General features: G+C 39.7%; 1 protein-coding gene across 16 annotated transcripts in view; it reads right to left on the bottom strand.

The window, feature by feature from the left end:
• Positions 1–713: 713 nt before the first annotated feature.
• FRYL (FRY like transcription coactivator) overlaps positions 714–18,890 on the bottom strand; it is a 230,826-nt gene continuing 212,649 nt past the window's right edge. For 14 of the 16 annotated variants that reach the window (XM_053922995.1, XM_053923001.1, XM_053922997.1 and 11 more), the window contains 8 exons: positions 16,728–16,935; positions 14,866–15,015; positions 14,055–14,153; positions 8,427–8,495; positions 5,589–5,606; positions 4,748–4,858; positions 3,642–3,832; positions 714–2,835 (listed from right to left, as the gene is read on the bottom strand). In XM_053922995.1, coding sequence (XP_053778970.1) covers positions 2,577–2,835; positions 3,642–3,832; positions 4,748–4,858; positions 5,589–5,606; positions 8,427–8,495; positions 14,055–14,153; positions 14,866–15,015; positions 16,728–16,935 — 1,105 coding nt within the window. In that variant the 3' untranslated portion in view covers positions 714–2,576. The remainder of the gene's footprint in view (positions 2,836–3,641; positions 3,833–4,747; positions 4,859–5,588; positions 5,607–8,426; positions 8,496–14,054; positions 14,154–14,865; positions 15,016–16,727; positions 16,936–18,890) is intronic. The other 2 variants (XM_045182804.3, XM_045182807.3) reach the window with 1 other exon arrangement.

Below are 18,890 nucleotides of genomic sequence, written 5' to 3'. Positions count from 1 at the left end.
CAATCCTAATCACATTGATTGTACCGTCTTACATCCCCCACCCAGGTTATGCCGGTGTGGTGGCATGTGAGTGGTCCTCGCAGACCTGCTTTCTCGGTGGGTCTGTTCTCAGAGAACGTGGTAACTTCCTAAATTTAAGGTGGATTGAAGGTTGTAACCATACCTGTTATATCACGAGAAGTAGAAAATATTTTGTACATTGTGTAAAAACACTTCGGCCTTCTATTTGAGAAGCAGCATGAGGGAAATTCCAGATCTCTTCTCTTTTGGTGTTATTTTACAAGTAATTAAAAATGGTAAGTGTAGTGCGCTGAAGAAAAAGCTTCTATGAGCAAAAACTGGGCCCTGATAGGAACTAATGAAGGTGTTTGGTAAGTTAAACATTTGGTGTATTTTGTCGGTAAGTGCAAACTTTGGGTTTAGAGGGTCAGGAGCAGGGAAGCGTAGTCTGAGGGAAACCCTTTCGCCAGAGGGCAGCCCCGGCGACCGCGGCGCCTGGACCTTTGCGGGTGTGCTCATTGTCATTACCCTACCAGCAGACTCAGTTACACACAAATAAATGCCAAAAGCAAATTTCAACTGTCTGAAAGGATCGATTTGTGTAGTCAACTAATTTTGTTCTCCCCCTTTTACAGAAAACTGTATTTAAGAGTAATGAAGGTAATTTGAACAGTATCTAAATGATGCACACTATAATCATTCATCCTTTCTTAAAGTACAACACAAACCAACATCTACAATGCTTTTTATTTTAACAAAAGGATAGAAGGAGGGTGAGGAAAAGTAGGGGATGGTGAGCTAGGATGTAAAATGTGGTGTGTCTCTGGACACCAGCCCTCTCTTCCTGCCCCACACCCAAATGCTATTAAATAATTTAAAGGACGCCATTTACAGTACCAGAACACCATCAAAATAATTTCTTTTTATCAGGGTCAAAAAATACAGTGATTATGAATGTGCCGTGACCAGTTACGGAATTTTATCGGTAACATAACTGTAGTCAGCAGTCCAATGGGGCGCACAGTGCCTCCAGTTAATGCACTTGAGCATAATTACATTTCCGGCAGGGTCCACACCGCCAAGAAAAGGCAAAACTAAGCATTTCATTTCTACATTCCAAACTCTGGAATCACAGAGCCCAGTTTAAAAGAAAAGTCACAGTGGATTAAGAGATGCATATAAAAAATACAAGGTGTTCCTTTCAGAGCGGAGGAATTGTGGGACTACATTCATTTCTTTTACAAAATGCTATTTAAAAAAGGACAGAGAATCCAGTTCATGTTATGCTACAGACTTAGTGAATAAGTATATTGCATGTTTTGGTAGTCAGTCTTCAGGCTTTCTTTCATTTCCCCCCACAGCCCCAGGTTCCTTTAGGGTGAAACATCTGAGTCCCGAATAAACATATAAAAATGCATTTGCATCTCTCCTCTTGAATTCTGTAGACTTCCGAGCCTACAAGTCATACAGTCTACCAGCAATGACCACAATTTTTCTCTTTAGCTTTGTACACCTAGTCTTGTATACAGTGCATTGCACAAATGTACAAGGGAAAAATACTAGTTTTAATCTATACAGTTTCTATAATAATTATGGAGTAAAATAAGTTAACTTTTCTGACGAGAAGAGCTGGCGGGCAGCGTACACCTGTATCTTACACTTTAGAGTCTCTGCAGGCGTCTACTTTGGTTAGTCATCAACAGGCGTCACATCAGCACTGATCAGAGAACTGAGCAGCATTCCAATAACGTTAACAGATATATTATTTCTTTTTGAAGTGCTGGGGAAGCCCAGTTTTAAAATATTATTAAAATGTTCTAACATTTACACACTATGAAGAGTTAGATCTAATAAAATAAAATTTCTTCAAAAATAATCTTGCAGTGCTCTTTCAGGCATGCTCTGAGACGGAATCACCAAACACCCACACCCTGAAAATATGACTGTCACGTATTCACACACCCCAGCTCACACGCACACAGTTCCTTATACAGACTAAAAAAACAAAACACCCATACCCTCATCCCACATGGTGAAAAAAATCAATGGTTTCTGCAAAGAAGTTTCTGTGTGTATCTATCCGACCGGATGTTCTTCATGTAGATGGGTAAGCATCAATTGCAGATCCCGTTGACAGCTGCCAGAAATCCGGGCAGCTTTGCAGGTCTTCAGCTAAAATGAACCAGCCTCAATTTCAGCCTCATTTACCCGCTTCTCAGCATCTCAGTATCGGAGGCCGTTATTGCAGACACTCTTACAATCTGTTCCCCAGAAAGCAATGTATGTACTTGTATGCATCACTTTTAGCCCTTTTCTGTTCACACAGGTTAAGTAAGTAGAAAATTTCTTCTTCATAGTAATTGTGGGAGGTATTGGCAGCTGTTAAACAATGTTTTTTTCTTCAGATCTTTGATTCTGACACTTTTTCTATCTTGCCAAAGTTTGACACGAGTTACACTGTGGTTGTAGATGCTGCCAGAAGAACTTATCAGTGAATTGCAAGGGTTCATAAAAGGTGCTTGTCAATATCCTTAATCGTCTTCAGTTTAGTTTCTTTGTCAGATGCCTGAAGTTTCTCAGAATCCAGTGCTCACCAAATTTCCAATTGGTTTGGCCTGTGCTAGTAGTTGGTATGATTGCACCATGCGTAGACTCTCTCTTATTTCTAGATTCAGTTCCATCAGCTTATAGTTGGCTTCTGACATATCCAGGTCGGAGCCTATAACTGCAAAGCTTCCCGTCTGGCCTAGCGTCTGGTGATGGAAATATATGTGTAACAGCGTCTGCACAGGGTCATCTTCACAACTGCCAAAGATATCATTGGGCCAAAGAGATCTGAAAATACACAGTAATTTTAAGTCCTGAGACTCAATCAAGCAATTATTAAGATTAAGTACATTTCGCGTTAATACCCATGACAACAAAATTTCATTGTGAATCACTGAGGATTAATTTCATTGTGAATCACTGAGGATTTTTTTTTTTTAAGATTTCATTTCATTTATTTTATTTTTCAGAGAGAGGGGAAGGGAGGGGGAGTGGGAGAGAAACATTGATTGGCTGCTTCTCGCACACCCCCAACAGCAGACCTGGCCTGCAACACAGGCATGTGGCCTGACCGGGAATCAAACCGGTGACCTTTAGGTTTGTGAGATGACGCCCAGCCCACTGAACTGAGCATCTTTTATAATATTTGAGCAAACAGATTACTGAATTTATCACTGAGAGTGAACAAGTCTAAAATTGGGATCATTTCAGTGACAGCCATAAAAAGAACGAAATTATGTTTTCCTTTCACAAAGACCTGCTATAGAATCACCAAATTGAAACCCAAACCCGTTCACTGCAAACTCCCATTCTAGGCGTAAAGCAGCGATTTTCACGTGGTGCGCCGCAGGATTTTTACAATGCGCAGTCCCTGACTGCTCAGTCAGGGGCACTGACTTCTTTTCCCGACTGTCAAATAAAAGAATGACAACAGACAACACAGCAATGGCCACCAAGTGTGAATGAATCAAAATTATACCTAGAATAGCCAAAAATATATTTTTGTGTGTGCTGCAGAATTTTAGTTTATGTGTGCTACGAGATGAAAATGGTTGGTGTGCGTGCATCTCCTTACGAATCCCTCCACATTTTACCTGAAAGCTTTGACTTGTGCCACGGCTGATATATAGTCCTTATTTTTCAACGTTTCAATTAAAGAATGAATGGCAGTTTCTACAGTCGTCTGTGCAGCTTTGGAAATGGCCATTTCTCCGTTTTCCGAGGCAGACTCTGCCTCCTTGAGCACACTTTCCAGGCGGGCAAGCTCCTGCGACATGTCGGTGACCTACAAGGAAGAAGCGCCCTTAGGAGGGTCCGCTGACTCGTTCAGTAACAAAAAGCGCACTTAACCGGCTGGGAAGACAGATTTGATGGCGGTAGTGTTTTCTTTTAAAGATTTTCAGATGGTAAACTTACCAGTTAAGGGCAATGAATATTTTAAGTTCTCTATTCAGTAGGGATAAGTGATTTTAGCCACCAAATAGTAGTCTTTAAATACTCTTGGCAGAGCAGGTTGTAGTAAGTGCAGTGACTGTTAAATTGTAATAAATAAGGCAGGCTGTTGGTTTTAATGTGGTATATACTTCACCTTGGACAGTAAAAATGAAGTTACTTTTATGGGAGGATCATGAAAATCTTTTTGACGGTAGAAGTCTTTATACTTTAAAAGGTTATTTATCTAGTGTATTTCATACAAACCAGTATGTGTATCTTTTTAAATTTAACCATTTGAACAGGTTACATCATTTCCCTAGGGATGGTTTTACTGTCAGTGGTTGGCAGTGGGGAAAAAAGACTCAAGTCACTGCCTTTGAATCTATTCATTTCATGCTCTCCAACATTTAGTGTTTCTCACGTGCTTATTCTCGTGTCTGTTACTAGCACTACAGAATAACATGGGCAGGATGTTAGGGGTTTCATAACACAGTGTTTTATCTTTGTCACATCGATGTGCTTCACCAGACTTTCGAGTGCACGCGGTCTGGTACTGCGGTGCGACCTTTAAGGTCTTGAACCGCCTGAAGCCGCCACCTATCTACTGCCTCACTCACTGACGGGTCCAGGAGGAGCACATGGCTTCACAGAAGCAGCTCTGGTAAACAGTGATTCGCGGTGAGTGACTTCAGTCTTAAGCTCTCCCACAAAGAATATACATGTACATGTACATTTTGACTTTCTCCTAGTTCAACGGAACATTTACCTCGGCTTCATTTTTTATTGCATTTACTTGGCTGATAAGTTTACAGTAGGCTTGGAACAGAAGTAGCAATTGAAAATGCAATTTGTATAACCTTCGGCAGAGCTCCAGTTCCTAGAAATAAATAACATTGCGTTAAATTTAGCTGTGATTTTCCATGTTTGACTAGACCACATATTTCCAACAAATTTGTAAAATAATTGTTAAAATTGTCTTGGCATTTATTTTTCTGCAGTAAGCAAGTTAATATGGTGTGAAGCTGATGAAAGATGCTTTGAAGACTGATTCAAAATTTAAAGATACTGTTGGTTACATAATTCATTTTTAGTGTGAAGCACATTTTCACATTAGACAGAATTTTAAAGCAGGCAATATATAGGATGCTTTAAAACTTCAAATTTATAATTCAAATGCATATACTTTTGCCACATCAGGATTGCACTATATTTACCAATTAGGGCTTGTTAAAGCAAAATAAAATTGGATAACCTTTTAGCTAAAAATGAATTCATTTTTCTACAAAAAACAAACTTTGTAATCTCATTGAAATGAAACAATGAAATTAACGTTTGCCCTTTGATTTTTAAAATTAAGAAATTTAAAAGTAGATGTTAGTTATAAATGTATAAAAAGGCAAGTGCTAGTTGTACATATTAATTATAAAATCTCATTTCCATAGGGCCAACATTCGCTAGATTAGGGCTAGGCAAACCTGAAGCACACACTACTTTCAAAGTAGTAGTCCATGACAAAACACTGCTAGGTCACGAATGGACAAATGGCAAATGAGAACCAGTTTGTCTGACATGGATAAGTAGTCTATAAATTAAGACAGGTCACTTACTGCTAGAATTTCCATTTGCTAAGCAAGAAGGTGATCGGGTCACAAAAATACAAAGGAAGAAAAAGACCAAGAATTAGTGTAAGATCATTTTAACTAGGGTCACAGATGTCCCAGGCAAACTGAAGAACATTTAATTACACCCCAAAGAAAAATTTATGATGCTATTTCCAGAATGAAACTTTTTTGACATTTACTAAAACAATCCAGGGTGTTTTTAACTCTTTGCCAAATAAATTAATTACATTTAGACTACAGTTTATTTCTATGTAAAAGTTACAAAGAAAATCAAACTAATGTGATCTTGGGAAATCTGGCCTATTGTAAGTGGCCTTTATCTAGGTTTTTATAACCTTAAAAAAAAAAAAAGCAAAGTGTCATACAATTTTCTGAGTAAAGGAGAAAATTTTTCAGTAGAAAATAAATGTACTCAGAAAAGAGTTGGCTTATAAGTGGGTATCTTATATAATAAATACTTACCCACAAGAAAGATTGTCTTTGGTGTGGCTCATTCTAGGCTTCCTACCACTCCCTGTCTAACTAGGTCCTATGTTGCCATAACTGGTGCATAATTGGAATCAGAAGGTAAAATATCGAAAGCTGATGTGTGGTTTAAATTGCATTCCAAATATAATTTAGTAAACTTCAGAAATTCAACCCTACTAGCTTGAATCAAATGAGATAACGTATGTAAAATACACAGTGAAATATCTAGTTTATGGACTACTTAAAAATTATTACATTAAAATACGTACAACAACTTGGACCTACTCATCAAGGGAGAAAAATGATTTCTATTTAAAACAGCAATCGCTGTAATATACATATTGCTTCTAAAAGTCCCTTTTGAATTTCTAAATAGTTTCCTCTGTTAGGACTATTTATATAAAATTTATTCCTATCAATTTAGAAAGGATTTGCTAAGCAAAGGTGAACTTTAGTTCCCTACTGCTTACCATAAATTACTTAGTCATTCTGTTGAACATCAGTTCAGCACAATCCAATGTCAAATTTATTAGCATATCTAAATTTCTAAGGTTTTACCTTATACTGTTTTACATGGGATCTAACGACTATTTGAATTTTAATGCTTTTTCTCACTTCTCTTAGCATGCATAAAATAGAACCATGTGCATCCATATTCCACGATGGATGTAATAAAAAAGAAATTTTGATGAAATTTATGGTCACTACGATTGTAGAAAATAACACAAACGTTATTAGTTCTATAGCTCTGAATTACCAGAAATTACACTAAGTATGCTAACACTGTATTTTAAATTAATGTCTTTTAAGTATATTGAAAGTTGCATATATGTTCTCTTTTCATTTATTTTTATCTTTTTTGCTTTCAGTACTTTATTTTTCCCTTGTTTATTCTATCACAGTTATCCCAAACTTTTTCCCCTTTTGCCCACTTCCACCCAACCCACCCTTCTCACTCTCAGGCCATCCCTTCTCCATTGTCCATGTCCGTGAGTCATTCATACATGTTCTTTGACTAGTCCCCTCCCTGTCCTTGCCCCCTTCCCCCCTCCCCTCCTACAGCATGTATGTATAGATAATTAGTATGCAAAAGACTATGCCAGTGCATAGGGACAGACAGCAGATAATGTGTAAAGAGGACCCCCACTCTTAAGGAGCTGAATGTGAAAGGAGAGAGATGTAAATGAAACCCTAAACGTACAGCGTTTGGTTTTATTTAGAAGGAAACCTCGAGCTGTATTAACTGATGCAGACTCTGGGAGAAGGAACTCATTTAGTCTAGTCACCTTTTTATATAGGAAAAAAGAAGTTCATATTACGTAAGCTATGCAGTTAAATAGTGGCAAAGACAGAACTAGAACCAAAGGATCTAATTCTAATATAGGGTTAATTATGTACTTATTTTACAAATATGATTTGATAATTTATTTGTAACAATTCAGGATTGCCTAGGTTTGACTCTTCATTCTAATTACTTACTGATTTTAGATAATTTAGCTTTTCTTAGCCTCAGTTTCCTCATCTGCAAAATGGGGATAATTATAGCATCTACTAGACAGAGTTGTAAAGGTAAAGACAATGAATGTGAAATATTTAGTACAGGGCCTGGCACGTAGTAAACACTGAGAGTACACTATTATTTTCTTATCATTTCAATTTCTTTTTTCTTTAACTGCAGTTTTTTTTATAATGGTGCAATAACTTTTATAGTGACTAGAAATCTATAACAATATAATTGATGTTGAAAAAGATTAGAATTCTGATGTCAAATACAGAGCTCATTAATGAATGAATGCATCTTCACATGAAGTTACACTCCTATTAGACTAAGTTGGAGGTCTTAATTTATCCTCTCTTAATAGAATGTATGTGTTGTTTACGTTTACTCCTCTCTCAGAAAATACTATTATTCTCACTGAATTTCATACTAGTAAAAAACATTACGGTTTATCCAACCAGAAATTCAGGTTCCGAAGGCCAACGTGGATGCACAAACTGTCACTCCAGGCTGCACTGCTGACCAGTCTGTCTGCAGAATGCCCAGGGAGAGCCAGGACTTCTTGAAGAGGCAGCTGCGACGGAGAGCCGCTGGACTGTCCAGATTTCCATCAGGCTTATCTACTGAATGTTATTAAGCCTCAGCCACAAGCTGGTCTTTCATTTTTATTAAAGGGACTTTTTCATTACAAAGCCAATATTTCACTGAACCTAACTTCTATGCAGATTGTTCTGATAACAAAATTGGAAAGTGTTACAAACGTTCTTTATTTCTAGGAATATCAAATAAGGACTTTGAGCACACGCGTTATTTTACCTCATACAGAAACACAGCACAATGAAGAATGAGAAACTTACTTGTGCATCTGTGTTGATCCTATACACGTCTTCTTTGGCACCAAATGTCCTCTTACAATTGTCTAACCACTAAAGAAATAAGTAACAGTAGATTTTAATGCAGCAATTGAACAGTGACATTGGTGATACAGCAGCCTATGTGTACAAGACAAACTTACAAGTCAACTTGAACTTCTAGGAGTGGTTGCAGACACAGACTTTCATCTCCATGAGAGCCTCGCTGTTGCTAGGCAACAAACCGAAGCAAGTGATACTATCGGTTTATCTAGATTTACACACTCCTGAGCGCTTACCAACAGAAATGCAGAAAAGGGCCCTCTGCTCCAGGGACTCGTGGTGCTCCACTTCGGTAAAGAATATTCTGCATTTTGCAGGTTTTATTGAAAACCTTCACAGTCTACACCTGACCTTTGTCTAATGTACGATGGGGAAATGAAAGATGTGATTCCCCTCAGGTCAATTTAATAAAGGCAGTTTAGAATTAACCAGGTCCTTTTGCTTACCAGGAGTGTAATTCCCAGAAGACTGGTGTCAGTTTTAATTAGTGAAACAGAAAACAAAATCCATTTTAAATCTTATTTTTATTTCTTGTTTCTTCCTTTTTTGGACAGGAATGAATGACAAACATGTTATCTCCAAAGAATATTGGATATGGAAGCCAAATGCTGTTTTTCCTTATCCAGGGGCTACTCCTAAAGCTGGCTATTTATTTAAGGTACCTTTTCTTTGGTCAAATAAAAAGAAAATGATAGCACCGTGGTTTAATAGGAGAAAACACAGGAGTCATAGAATGTCCAAGCTCAAGTGAAAGCTAAGAGCCTTCAACTTAAGTTGCTAGGTTTTGGCAGTTTGATATTATTAATACAGTATTACCAGTTCTTTTGACACTTTAGTTCTTTTTCATTACGTGTGATAGATTAAACATAATACAAATATACACAAGAAATCATTAGAACATTTTTCATTAGGACTTTGAGAAAAACCTACTAGCTACATTAAGTTTACCCTTTGAAAATATTCCAGTGCTGCCCTGGCTGGAGTGGCTCAATGGATTGAGCACTGGCCTGTGAACCACAGGGTCGCTGGTTCAATTCCCAGGCAGGGCACATGCCTGGGTTGCAGGCCAGGTCCCTGGTGGGGGGTGCTCAAGAGGCAGCCACACATTGATGTTTCTCTCCCTCTCTTTCCCTCTCAAAAAATAATAAAAAAATCTAAAAAAAATATATTTTAGTGCTGTACATTTAAAATTCTCAATTGCAACTTAATGTTCTATGTGCAAAGAATGAAAATGAGACCTCTCAGTTATTTCAAAACAGTCTCTTTGACCTCATGACCCGTTTATCCTGGCCCCCAGACTATACCAGCCCTTAGCTCTTTGCTTGACAGCATCTCTAAACACCAGCATGTTAAGCTTTCCTGGCGAGATACAGCTGCTAGCAGCCGTCGTCAAAACCTATCCAGAAGACTTCCTTATATCAGCAACATTCAGCCAACATCTGTCATGGAATTTGTACATAGTCTTTATTCACACAAAATGTTAAAATGCTTGTACACTTAAACATCACTATTCTAGCTCAATTTGTCCCCATAAACTAATACATTTGGGAATAATAATTTCAATCGATTATTTAACGGCCTATTCTTACTAAGTATTTTGTCTATTGTATGCCTAGTGATATGGCACTTTGGGGGGCACTGTTGAACTAATTGTTTGATTTTTACTGTGTTAACAGCCACGCCCCAGCCCTGTGTTCCCAGGGCTGCACACTGCCCTGAGAAGTGCAGGCCCGCACCATCCCAGCGGAGTCTGCAGGGCACAATGGGTAGTCTGTGCACAGAGCACCCTCCACTTCACACCCAGTCAGTCTTCCTGTCATCGTGTTTTCTTTACTCAAGGCTCAAATGAAGTTAAAATTGAACCTGAGAGGCCTGGCTTCTGGGCATGATGGGCTAGCTCGCTGAAGGCCAGCCCTGCACGGACATCTATAGAAGCTGAATACCTTCAGCCAGGATTCAGGGCGGAAGAGGAAAGTGTGGAAGGGAGCCCTACAGCAATCCCAGTGTTTACTCTGGGGGTATTTATTATTCACGCCCGTAGGCATTTCTGTGTAGAGCTCTAGAGCATCTTTGACTAGACTTATTTGTAGGTGTTCGATGTTTTCTTATTATAAATGGTACATATTGCAGTAAAACCAACCACCCTAAGACTTAATGGCTTAAAACAGCAAGACAAATCCAGTGTTGGCTGGGAGTTTCGTCTGGTTTTGCCTAGGGTCACTCAGCGTCGACAGTCATGTGATGGCTTGACTGGGGCGGGAAGTGCGACGTTGGCCTCACTCCATGCCTGGCTTGCTGCCTGTCGCAGCTGGGATGTTTCTTCTCCTACACATGACCCTGCATCCTCCAGCAGACTAGAGCTCAAGTCGTTTTTCAGAATTTATCCCAATTTACACTCTGACCCTCATGATGGCAAGAGCAGAAGCTGCAAAAAACCCTCTTAGGTGTGAGCCTCAGAACTGCACAGGAACGTTTCTCAATTTGATTGGTCAGAACTAGTCACGAGGCCGCTCCAGACTGGGAGGGGTAACAGACCCCACCTCCTGAGGAAGGGGCAGCAGAGGGTGTGCACACAGAGCGGCAGGCTTCACCAGGGTCATTAATGTACCAACCCGCCACGGCTTCCAGGGTCGGCAATCATTTCTGAAGAAACAAAAGTCACTAACCCTAATGGGAAGGAATGATAATGTGGAATTAATTAAAATAAAACATTTCTGCCCTGGCTGGTGTGGCTCAGTGGATTGAGCGCAGGCCTGCAAACCACAGGGCCGTCAGTTGGATTCCCAGTCAAGGCACGTGCCTGGGTTGTGGGCCAGGTCCCCAGTGGGGGGCACATGAGAGGCAACAACACAGTGATGTTTCTCGCCTCCTCTTTCTCCTTCGCTTCCCCCCTCTAAAACTAAATAAGTAAAATCTTAAAAAAAAAAAAAAAGATAAAAAACTTCTGTTTATTCAAGGTGCTATGAAGGTAGTGAAACTGCTAGCCACAGAGAGTAGTGTGATACATATGCCCAATAAAAGGCTTGGGTTTAAAATAAAGAACCACAAATCAATAGGAAAACCACAAGTAACCCATTTTCAAAAATGGACAAGGAACTTGAAGGCACAATTCACAACATATCTATATGAAAAGGTGCTCATACACTCATCAGGGAAATGCAGAACAGTATCGTGAAATGCTACCACACACCTACCATAATTAGGAAGTCTCTGAAACTTGGCAATACCAAGTGGTGGCAAAATATGAAGCAACAGTAACTCTCGCACACACTTCTGAAGAGGCTGTAAGTGGGTGCAACCTCTTTCAGAAGAGTGCTCGGCAGAATCTACCAAGTTAACGTATGTATATCCCATGACCCAGCAATGTCACCCCTACGCCCTCAATAGCTGCGAGAACTTTATGCACCAAAGACAAGACCTGGTCCTCTCACAAACGGCACGAGTATCTATAAGGTGACCAGGTCTTGCTCCTTTCTTTCCTGTTGTTGGGAACTCTTCCCTCTTCTCCAATCTGTCACTGTTCTTTTAGTCCAACTTTTAAGATCCCTTACTTTTCATAAGGGGAGACAGACTTAATGTAAGTATTTTCTCATACCATATTCTCTCCCTAAAATAATCCCCCCAATCTAAAATTACCATCTGTCGAGGCCTAAGGTCTTTTCTCTATTCCATGAAGTTCCCTATTAGCCCAAGTGACCTTTCCTTTGGAAATCACAGTGTGGCATCAGTTTTCTCTTAGCTCTGTACAATTCTGGGAAGTCTCTCTCACTGCTGGTACTTGTATTTATGGCTATAATTTGATGCTTTACTTTTGTCACGAATTATTCATATATAGTTTTTGTGCCCTATATTCTTATCTGGACTATTAAAGGAATAAGAATCCGGTTTTTAGTTCATTTTTTTCATAGGCCTTTACATGCGATAGGCACTTAAAACTTGTTAATGAAAGACCCATCTATTTGAGAAAAAAAATGTCTACTATATACAGTTGTGTGAAAAGAAAAAGCACTTTTTTCTAAGGTTTTTTTTGCCCCTGATAATTGAATGTGACTCAGGGAAAAGACCTACTGTGCTTTTGCAGTGCCAGACTGGAGTTGAAGAAATATCCCTTAGGTAATATTCATAACCTGCTACATGCTTATTTCTGCCTTTGCCTGCCCACGCACACACACACCTCACAGGAAAAAGACCACAACTCTGTCACAGGCTGCAGATTCCCTCGCTCACAACATCATAATCTGTTCTCAGAGAAGCACTTTTATTTCTGCGCTTGCAATGTGGACAGCAGCTATACAGTCTCCACGCAAAAGCATTCTACAAAGCTATCGTTTTCCACTGTGCTCTTAGCTAGTTTCTAAAAGCCAGAGAGAGACATTCGTTCTTCTCGGTAAAACCCAGAGGCAAGTGCTCAGAGGTCCTCTCGTCTACTTCAGCTATTCAGCTGCCAGGATGACACTTCCAGTGTCAAAGGCAAACCACTCTTCAGGTCGTCTGCCCATGGTTTAATTGGATGGTCTGTTTACTTGGTGTTCAATTGTGTGATTTCTTTATATTTTTTGGATATTAACCTCTTGTTGGAGCTATTGTTTGTAAATATTTTCTCCCGTTCTGTTGGTTGCCCTTTAATTTTGTTGGCAGTTGCCTTTGCTGTGCAGAAGCTTGTTAGTTGGATATAGTCCCACTCACTTCTCCCAAGAAGACATACAAATGGCCAACAGATATATGAAAAGATGCTCAACTTCACTAGTTATTACAGAATTGCAAATGAAAACTGCAATGAGATATAACCCTCACACCAACTGGTTAGAATGGCTGTTATCAATGAGACAGGTGAGAACAAGTGTAGGAGAGGCTGTGGAGAAAAGGCAGCCCACATTCACTGCGGGAGGGAACGTAAACTGGCACAGCCACTTCGCAAAACAGTATGGCGGGTCCTCAAAAAGTTAAGAACAGAGTTACCGTATGACCCAGCACTTCCTTTCCTGGGTATTTACCCCCCAAATTTGAAAAATGTATGCACCCCTATTTTCACTGCAGCATTATTCACAGTGGCCAAGACATGGAAAAAACCAAAGTGTCCTTTTGATTGATGATTGGATGAAGAAGACGTGGTACATATATACAATGGAATACTGCTCAGCCATAAGAAAAGATGAAATACTGCCATTTGGGACAGGATGGGTGGATCCTGAGAACATCATGCTAAGCGAAATAACTCAGTCAGAAAAAGCTAAGAACCATAGATTTCACTCATATGTGGGACATAAAACTGAAACTCACAGACTCAAACTATGAGTCTATGAGTATGGTGGTTCCCAGAGGGAAGGGGGTTGGAGGGTAGTAAAGGTAAAGGGGGCCAAATATATGGTGACGGAGGATGATTTGACTTTGGGTGGTGGGTATGCAATGCAATATACAGGTGATGTATCATAGACATGTACCCTTGAAACCTATACAATCTCATTAACCAATGTTACCCTAATACATTTAATTAATGAAAAAAAACAGGCACAAGAAATTGGAGGGGGAAAAAGGCAAACTACTTTCCTCACACGGTAAAAACAGACTGACCTGCTCAGCGGCTTCTCTTTTGGCATTGTAGGTATCCAGGTGTTCTTGCAACTCCAAAACACTGAACTTGAGTGTTTCTAGCAAATCACATGACATTAGCTGTCAAATCAGAAACACATCAATCCAGGTTACTGTTTCTGGTCACAATCATGAGACCAGCAACTTTTGGGGCAGGGAATTTCTGTTAGTTGGTTTGTGCCCCAACTTGGTGCCAGTGCCCCACACTAAGGGCTGACCTGTCACTGAAGCAGAATAAGAATCAAGTGGGATCTCCAGGATGTCAGCAAGGACTAGCAGGCCTTCAGATGCTTTAAAAAACTGGTCTGACAGGCAAGAAATGGCATGTCAGGCCAGTATATACCTTGAAAGCAATACCTTTGTAGCTTCTTAAACCTTAGTTTCATTAAATATCTTAATGCACAATGTAGGAACGTGTTTGGAAACAAGGTGGGAACACCAAGGAGCTCTGGGTTCTTAACAGGGGCGGTCTAGTCCCCGCTGCCCTCTTTCATTCAGGCACCATGAAAAAGCAGTCGTCTCTAGAGCACGGCTTCGACAGCCTGCTCATCGAGTAGGTGCGGGGGGGGGGGGGGGGGGGGGGGGGGGTTGGGGGGGGGCAGGGAGGGGCCAGAAACGGCCACAAGTTACTGCCTATGATATACTGGAACTGTATTTTGCTAGATATTTATAATAAAGTTGAAAATATGAACCTTTACACTTTAAAATGCCGAATTACCTCTTAAATAGCCTATTTGTTGAATGATGCCATTCAAATGTAGTCTTTATAATGAGCCCTCAGGTAAAAACTTACTGTTTCAGCATCCACAAAGACTGTTGGGCACTCCGAACACATCATCATCACTTTCAGTGAACTTTTGAATTTGGTACCAATGCGTTGCAGACTCTTGCCAAGAAAGCTGACTGCCTCGTTAGTTATGTCTCCAAACCTTCTCTGAATTGTCTACGGAGAAAAGCATATGAAAACATTTGATATGTCCTAGGAAGGTCTCTTTTCATCTTTAAGTGAAGAAGTATAATTTATTAATTAGGGCAATGTTTTCTTTTAAAATATTGTAGCAAGATATGGAATCCTAATAACTGATTTGTAAAGCCATGTTTTTAGGCACTTCTTTAGCAAACATTAATTTCTAAAACATAAAATATTTACAAAACAGTATTACTGAATAAAGAAACCAGTGATACATGCCCCTCACCTACCCCCAATTCTTGAGGTTTTAAATTTTTTTTTGAGGAAAGACATTAGGAATATACTTTGGAAATAAAGGCCTCACATTTCTGAGGAACTAGCTCTTCTAAAGTTAAGCTCTAACTGAAAGAAATTTTTGGTAAATGTAGTTTGCTATCATTGGCTATGGGCCTGCCATATGACTTTAATTAAAGTCATAAAAGTACATTACGAGTGGTATCTTCTCAAAACTCATGAATATTCACTCACATAAAACAGTGAGATGTCAGAGCCACAGTGAGCACTCAGTGGGTTAGAATATATTAATATTAGTACACTAGTCATACAGATAGTTAATGTGTACCTACGTGTGTATGTGCAGCACTGTTGGGTGTCATTATGATTTTAAAAAGTCTAACTCACAACCTCAGGCATCAAGAAACTTAGAATGCCAAAAGAAATAAAATACAAACAGAAAATCAAGTAGCAATGCAAAAAGTACAGAATTAATAAATGCTCCAATTACTGAGCAGTCAAGAGCTTCCAGGAGGGAGAGCCTGGAGGCTGGAATGGCTGGGAGAGCTTCAATGAGAATAGGTAGTCCGCGTGGCTAGGGCGGCAACGTGGTGGGCAGCTCAGAGGATGATGGCTTAAATGGTGGCATTTCTCTGTGCCTGTTTCCCTAGCTACAGAATGCTAAAAATATACTTACATTCCATAGGTTTGTCATAAGAATGAAATACTCAGTTTAGCATAGTGCCTAGCATGTAGTGAGCACTCAAAATGATAGCTTGTTGTTGTTATTTTTTTTAGGATTGGAAGCAACCTTAGCTAAATTTTTTTCAGGTCTCCACACAGTAATAAAAGTACCAATTACTTCGGCATTTAAACTGTTTAATGACAGTACTGACTGTTAAGCTCCTTGAAGGCAGGGATCATGCTTTGTATTTCTTTGGTGTCTCTCGTGGTGCCTAGTGTACTGCAGGAAATTTTAGTTGTTCTGAAGTTTTATCCTAATTGTCTTAGAGATATCTGTAGTAGTTGTTGTATAAACTACCAGCAGGGGTGTATCACAATGCAAATTTAGTAGTATCACTCTCTAAGGATTTTTTTCAGATTTTATTTATTTATTTGGTTTTAGAAAGAGGGGAAAGAGGCAGAAAGAGACGGAGAAAAACACTGATGTGTATGAAACATCAGTGATTGCCTCCATACGCCCCCGACCAGAGACCTAGCCTGTGACACCCCTAAGCAGAGACCTGTCCTGCAACCCAGCCATGTGCCCTGACCGGGAATCGAACTGGCAACCTTTCGGTTTGCGGTATGTCATCCAATCCACTGAGCTATATCAGTCTGGGCAGGAAAAAAATTTGTTTTGAAGAAAATCAGTGGGAATATTAAAATTTGAGATACTGATTTTAGACCCAAAACCCATAACTTGATCAGGTAACAATAGTATCAATTCAGAAGCGTGAAACCTCACTGACCTGAAACAGCCTGGAAAACACATGGAACGTAAACACGGCGCAGGATCCGTCCGAGTCAGACAGCATCTGGTTGACGTGGCAGCGCCAGGCTTCCTCCTCGTCGTCACAGGCCACTGGCTGAAAAGCGGCTATTATGGCAGAAAGAAATGGTGATGGTAGAGGGGATGTCTGCACTTCTGGAAAACCATCTTGTTCTTCTTCATCTTGACTGTTAACACAAACATCACAGTAATCATAACACTATCTTAAAAAAACAGACTCGATTACTTAAAGTAGTTCTAGTCATCCAATACAGATTATTTTTATGAATGCACAACAAACTAAACTTTGTAAGAAAGCATGAAAAAGCACAAATAAGCAGATTTCATGTTCTTTCTACTTAGCACCTTTAGAATTAAAGATCTAATTTCATGTGACTACTTTAAAGCAAGGCAAGTCCTATGATATGCCGGGGCTATGGACTAATTTCAATAATGGCTATGAATAATTCAGATTAGAATGCTTTCATTTTACAAACTCATAGACCTGGACAACAGAATGGTGGTTACCAGAGAGAAGGGGGTGAAGGGGGATGAATTGGGTAAAGAGGTCAAATATATGGTAACAGAAAAAAGGTAGGCTTTGGGTGGTGAACATGCAAGAGTATAGAGATAACAAGTTATAATGTTGTACACCTGAAATTTATTTAATGTTAACCAATGTTCCCTCAATAAATTATATGTGAAAAAAAAAGACTTTCCTTTTAAATGGTCAATTTTGGAGGTCCAAATTGTGGTGATAATATTTAAAAGGTTTCGGCTATGTGCTTTTGTGTCAAGGGCTGTGTTAGGTGCTTTATATGGAGGGTTTCATTCAATCTTCATAGCAGCTTTATGAGGGTTGGGCACTATTATTATCTCAGTTTTCTCGGTGAGGAAATAAAAGTGTAGGGAAGATGAACAGTGTGCTTAAATTTTTGGGCAGGAAATGACAGAACCAGAATTTGAACCCAGGACTATAGGTCCAAACCCAGTAAAAGCCCCGACACACAGCATGAGCTCAGCTGTTGCCCTGAGCGCACACTAGGTGCTTAGCAGTATGGCAACAACGGATTTTACTCAAAAGAAACATAAGACCTAGCCATTTTCCTTAAGGAATTTATAATCCCAACAGCCAGATGATAAGCAACAATGAAACGATAAAAAAAGACAAGGATGTATTTGGGCTGGACAGTCTGCAGAGCAGCGTGTAACTCCGGGTCTGGAAGATGCAGGTGAGCTTGCACCTGACAGTCCACGGAGAAACGTGTTACTCAAGGTCTTCAAATGGCCTGTTTCACATTACAAGGCAGCTCTGTAACACTTTACAGACATTCTGGAGTGACTCACATGGAAGAGAGGGATCTGAGTAAAGGGTGGGGGGCAAAGATAAAATAAAGCAGACATTTGAAGTCAAAAGTTAAATTATACCTTAAAAAGTTTAATTTCTTAAATGTCACTGTGGTGACTGATTTGAACAAAATGTACCCTTGTAAGGCTAATGTCTCTCTATAAACAGTAGGGATGTCTGTTCTGTGTCAGCTTCAGTCCTTGGCCAAAGTCAAGTGTTTGGCTTCAGCCTTTTAGAAAGATAAATAGCTGGATATCTACCTCCACATCATTTCCAGCACCCCTGGACTTGTGTATGACCAGTGAGCGAGGGACCGCATCGGCTACTGTCATGTCCTAACCAAAAACAGAACAAGGTGTTGCTACTCTCGGAGTGTACACTTTCAGGTAAAGGGAAACAGTGTAGATATGCTAAGAGTGAAAAATTCCCTCATGTGTTGTATGTGTTAAAACTCTATTATCACTTGAAGTATAACTGAATAATTTTTATTGCATGAGTAAATTCACATACTCGATTACTAAATATTAATTTTTGTGTAACAGTAATTGTCAAGGAGCTTCAAACTGTTGACTACAGAAACATTTAAAAGGAACAGTCTAGCCCTAGCCAGTGTGGTTCAGTTGGTTGGAGCACTGTCCCATTGACCAAAAGGTTGTGGGTTCAATTCCCAGCTATGGGCACATGCCCAGGTTGTGGGTTCAATCACCCCTGGTTGGGGCATGTACAAGAAGGCAACCATTTGACGTTTCTCTCTCATATTAATGTCTGTCTCTCTCTCCCTTCCATTCCCTTCTC

Source organism: Desmodus rotundus, chromosome 4, assembly GCF_022682495.2.
Source record: "Desmodus rotundus isolate HL8 chromosome 4, HLdesRot8A.1, whole genome shotgun sequence".
In the NCBI taxonomy this organism is placed as follows: Eukaryota; Metazoa; Chordata; class Mammalia; order Chiroptera; family Phyllostomidae; genus Desmodus; species Desmodus rotundus.
Note: the sequence above shows the minus strand (reverse complement) of the source record. Positions and strands in the feature narration are given on the sequence as shown.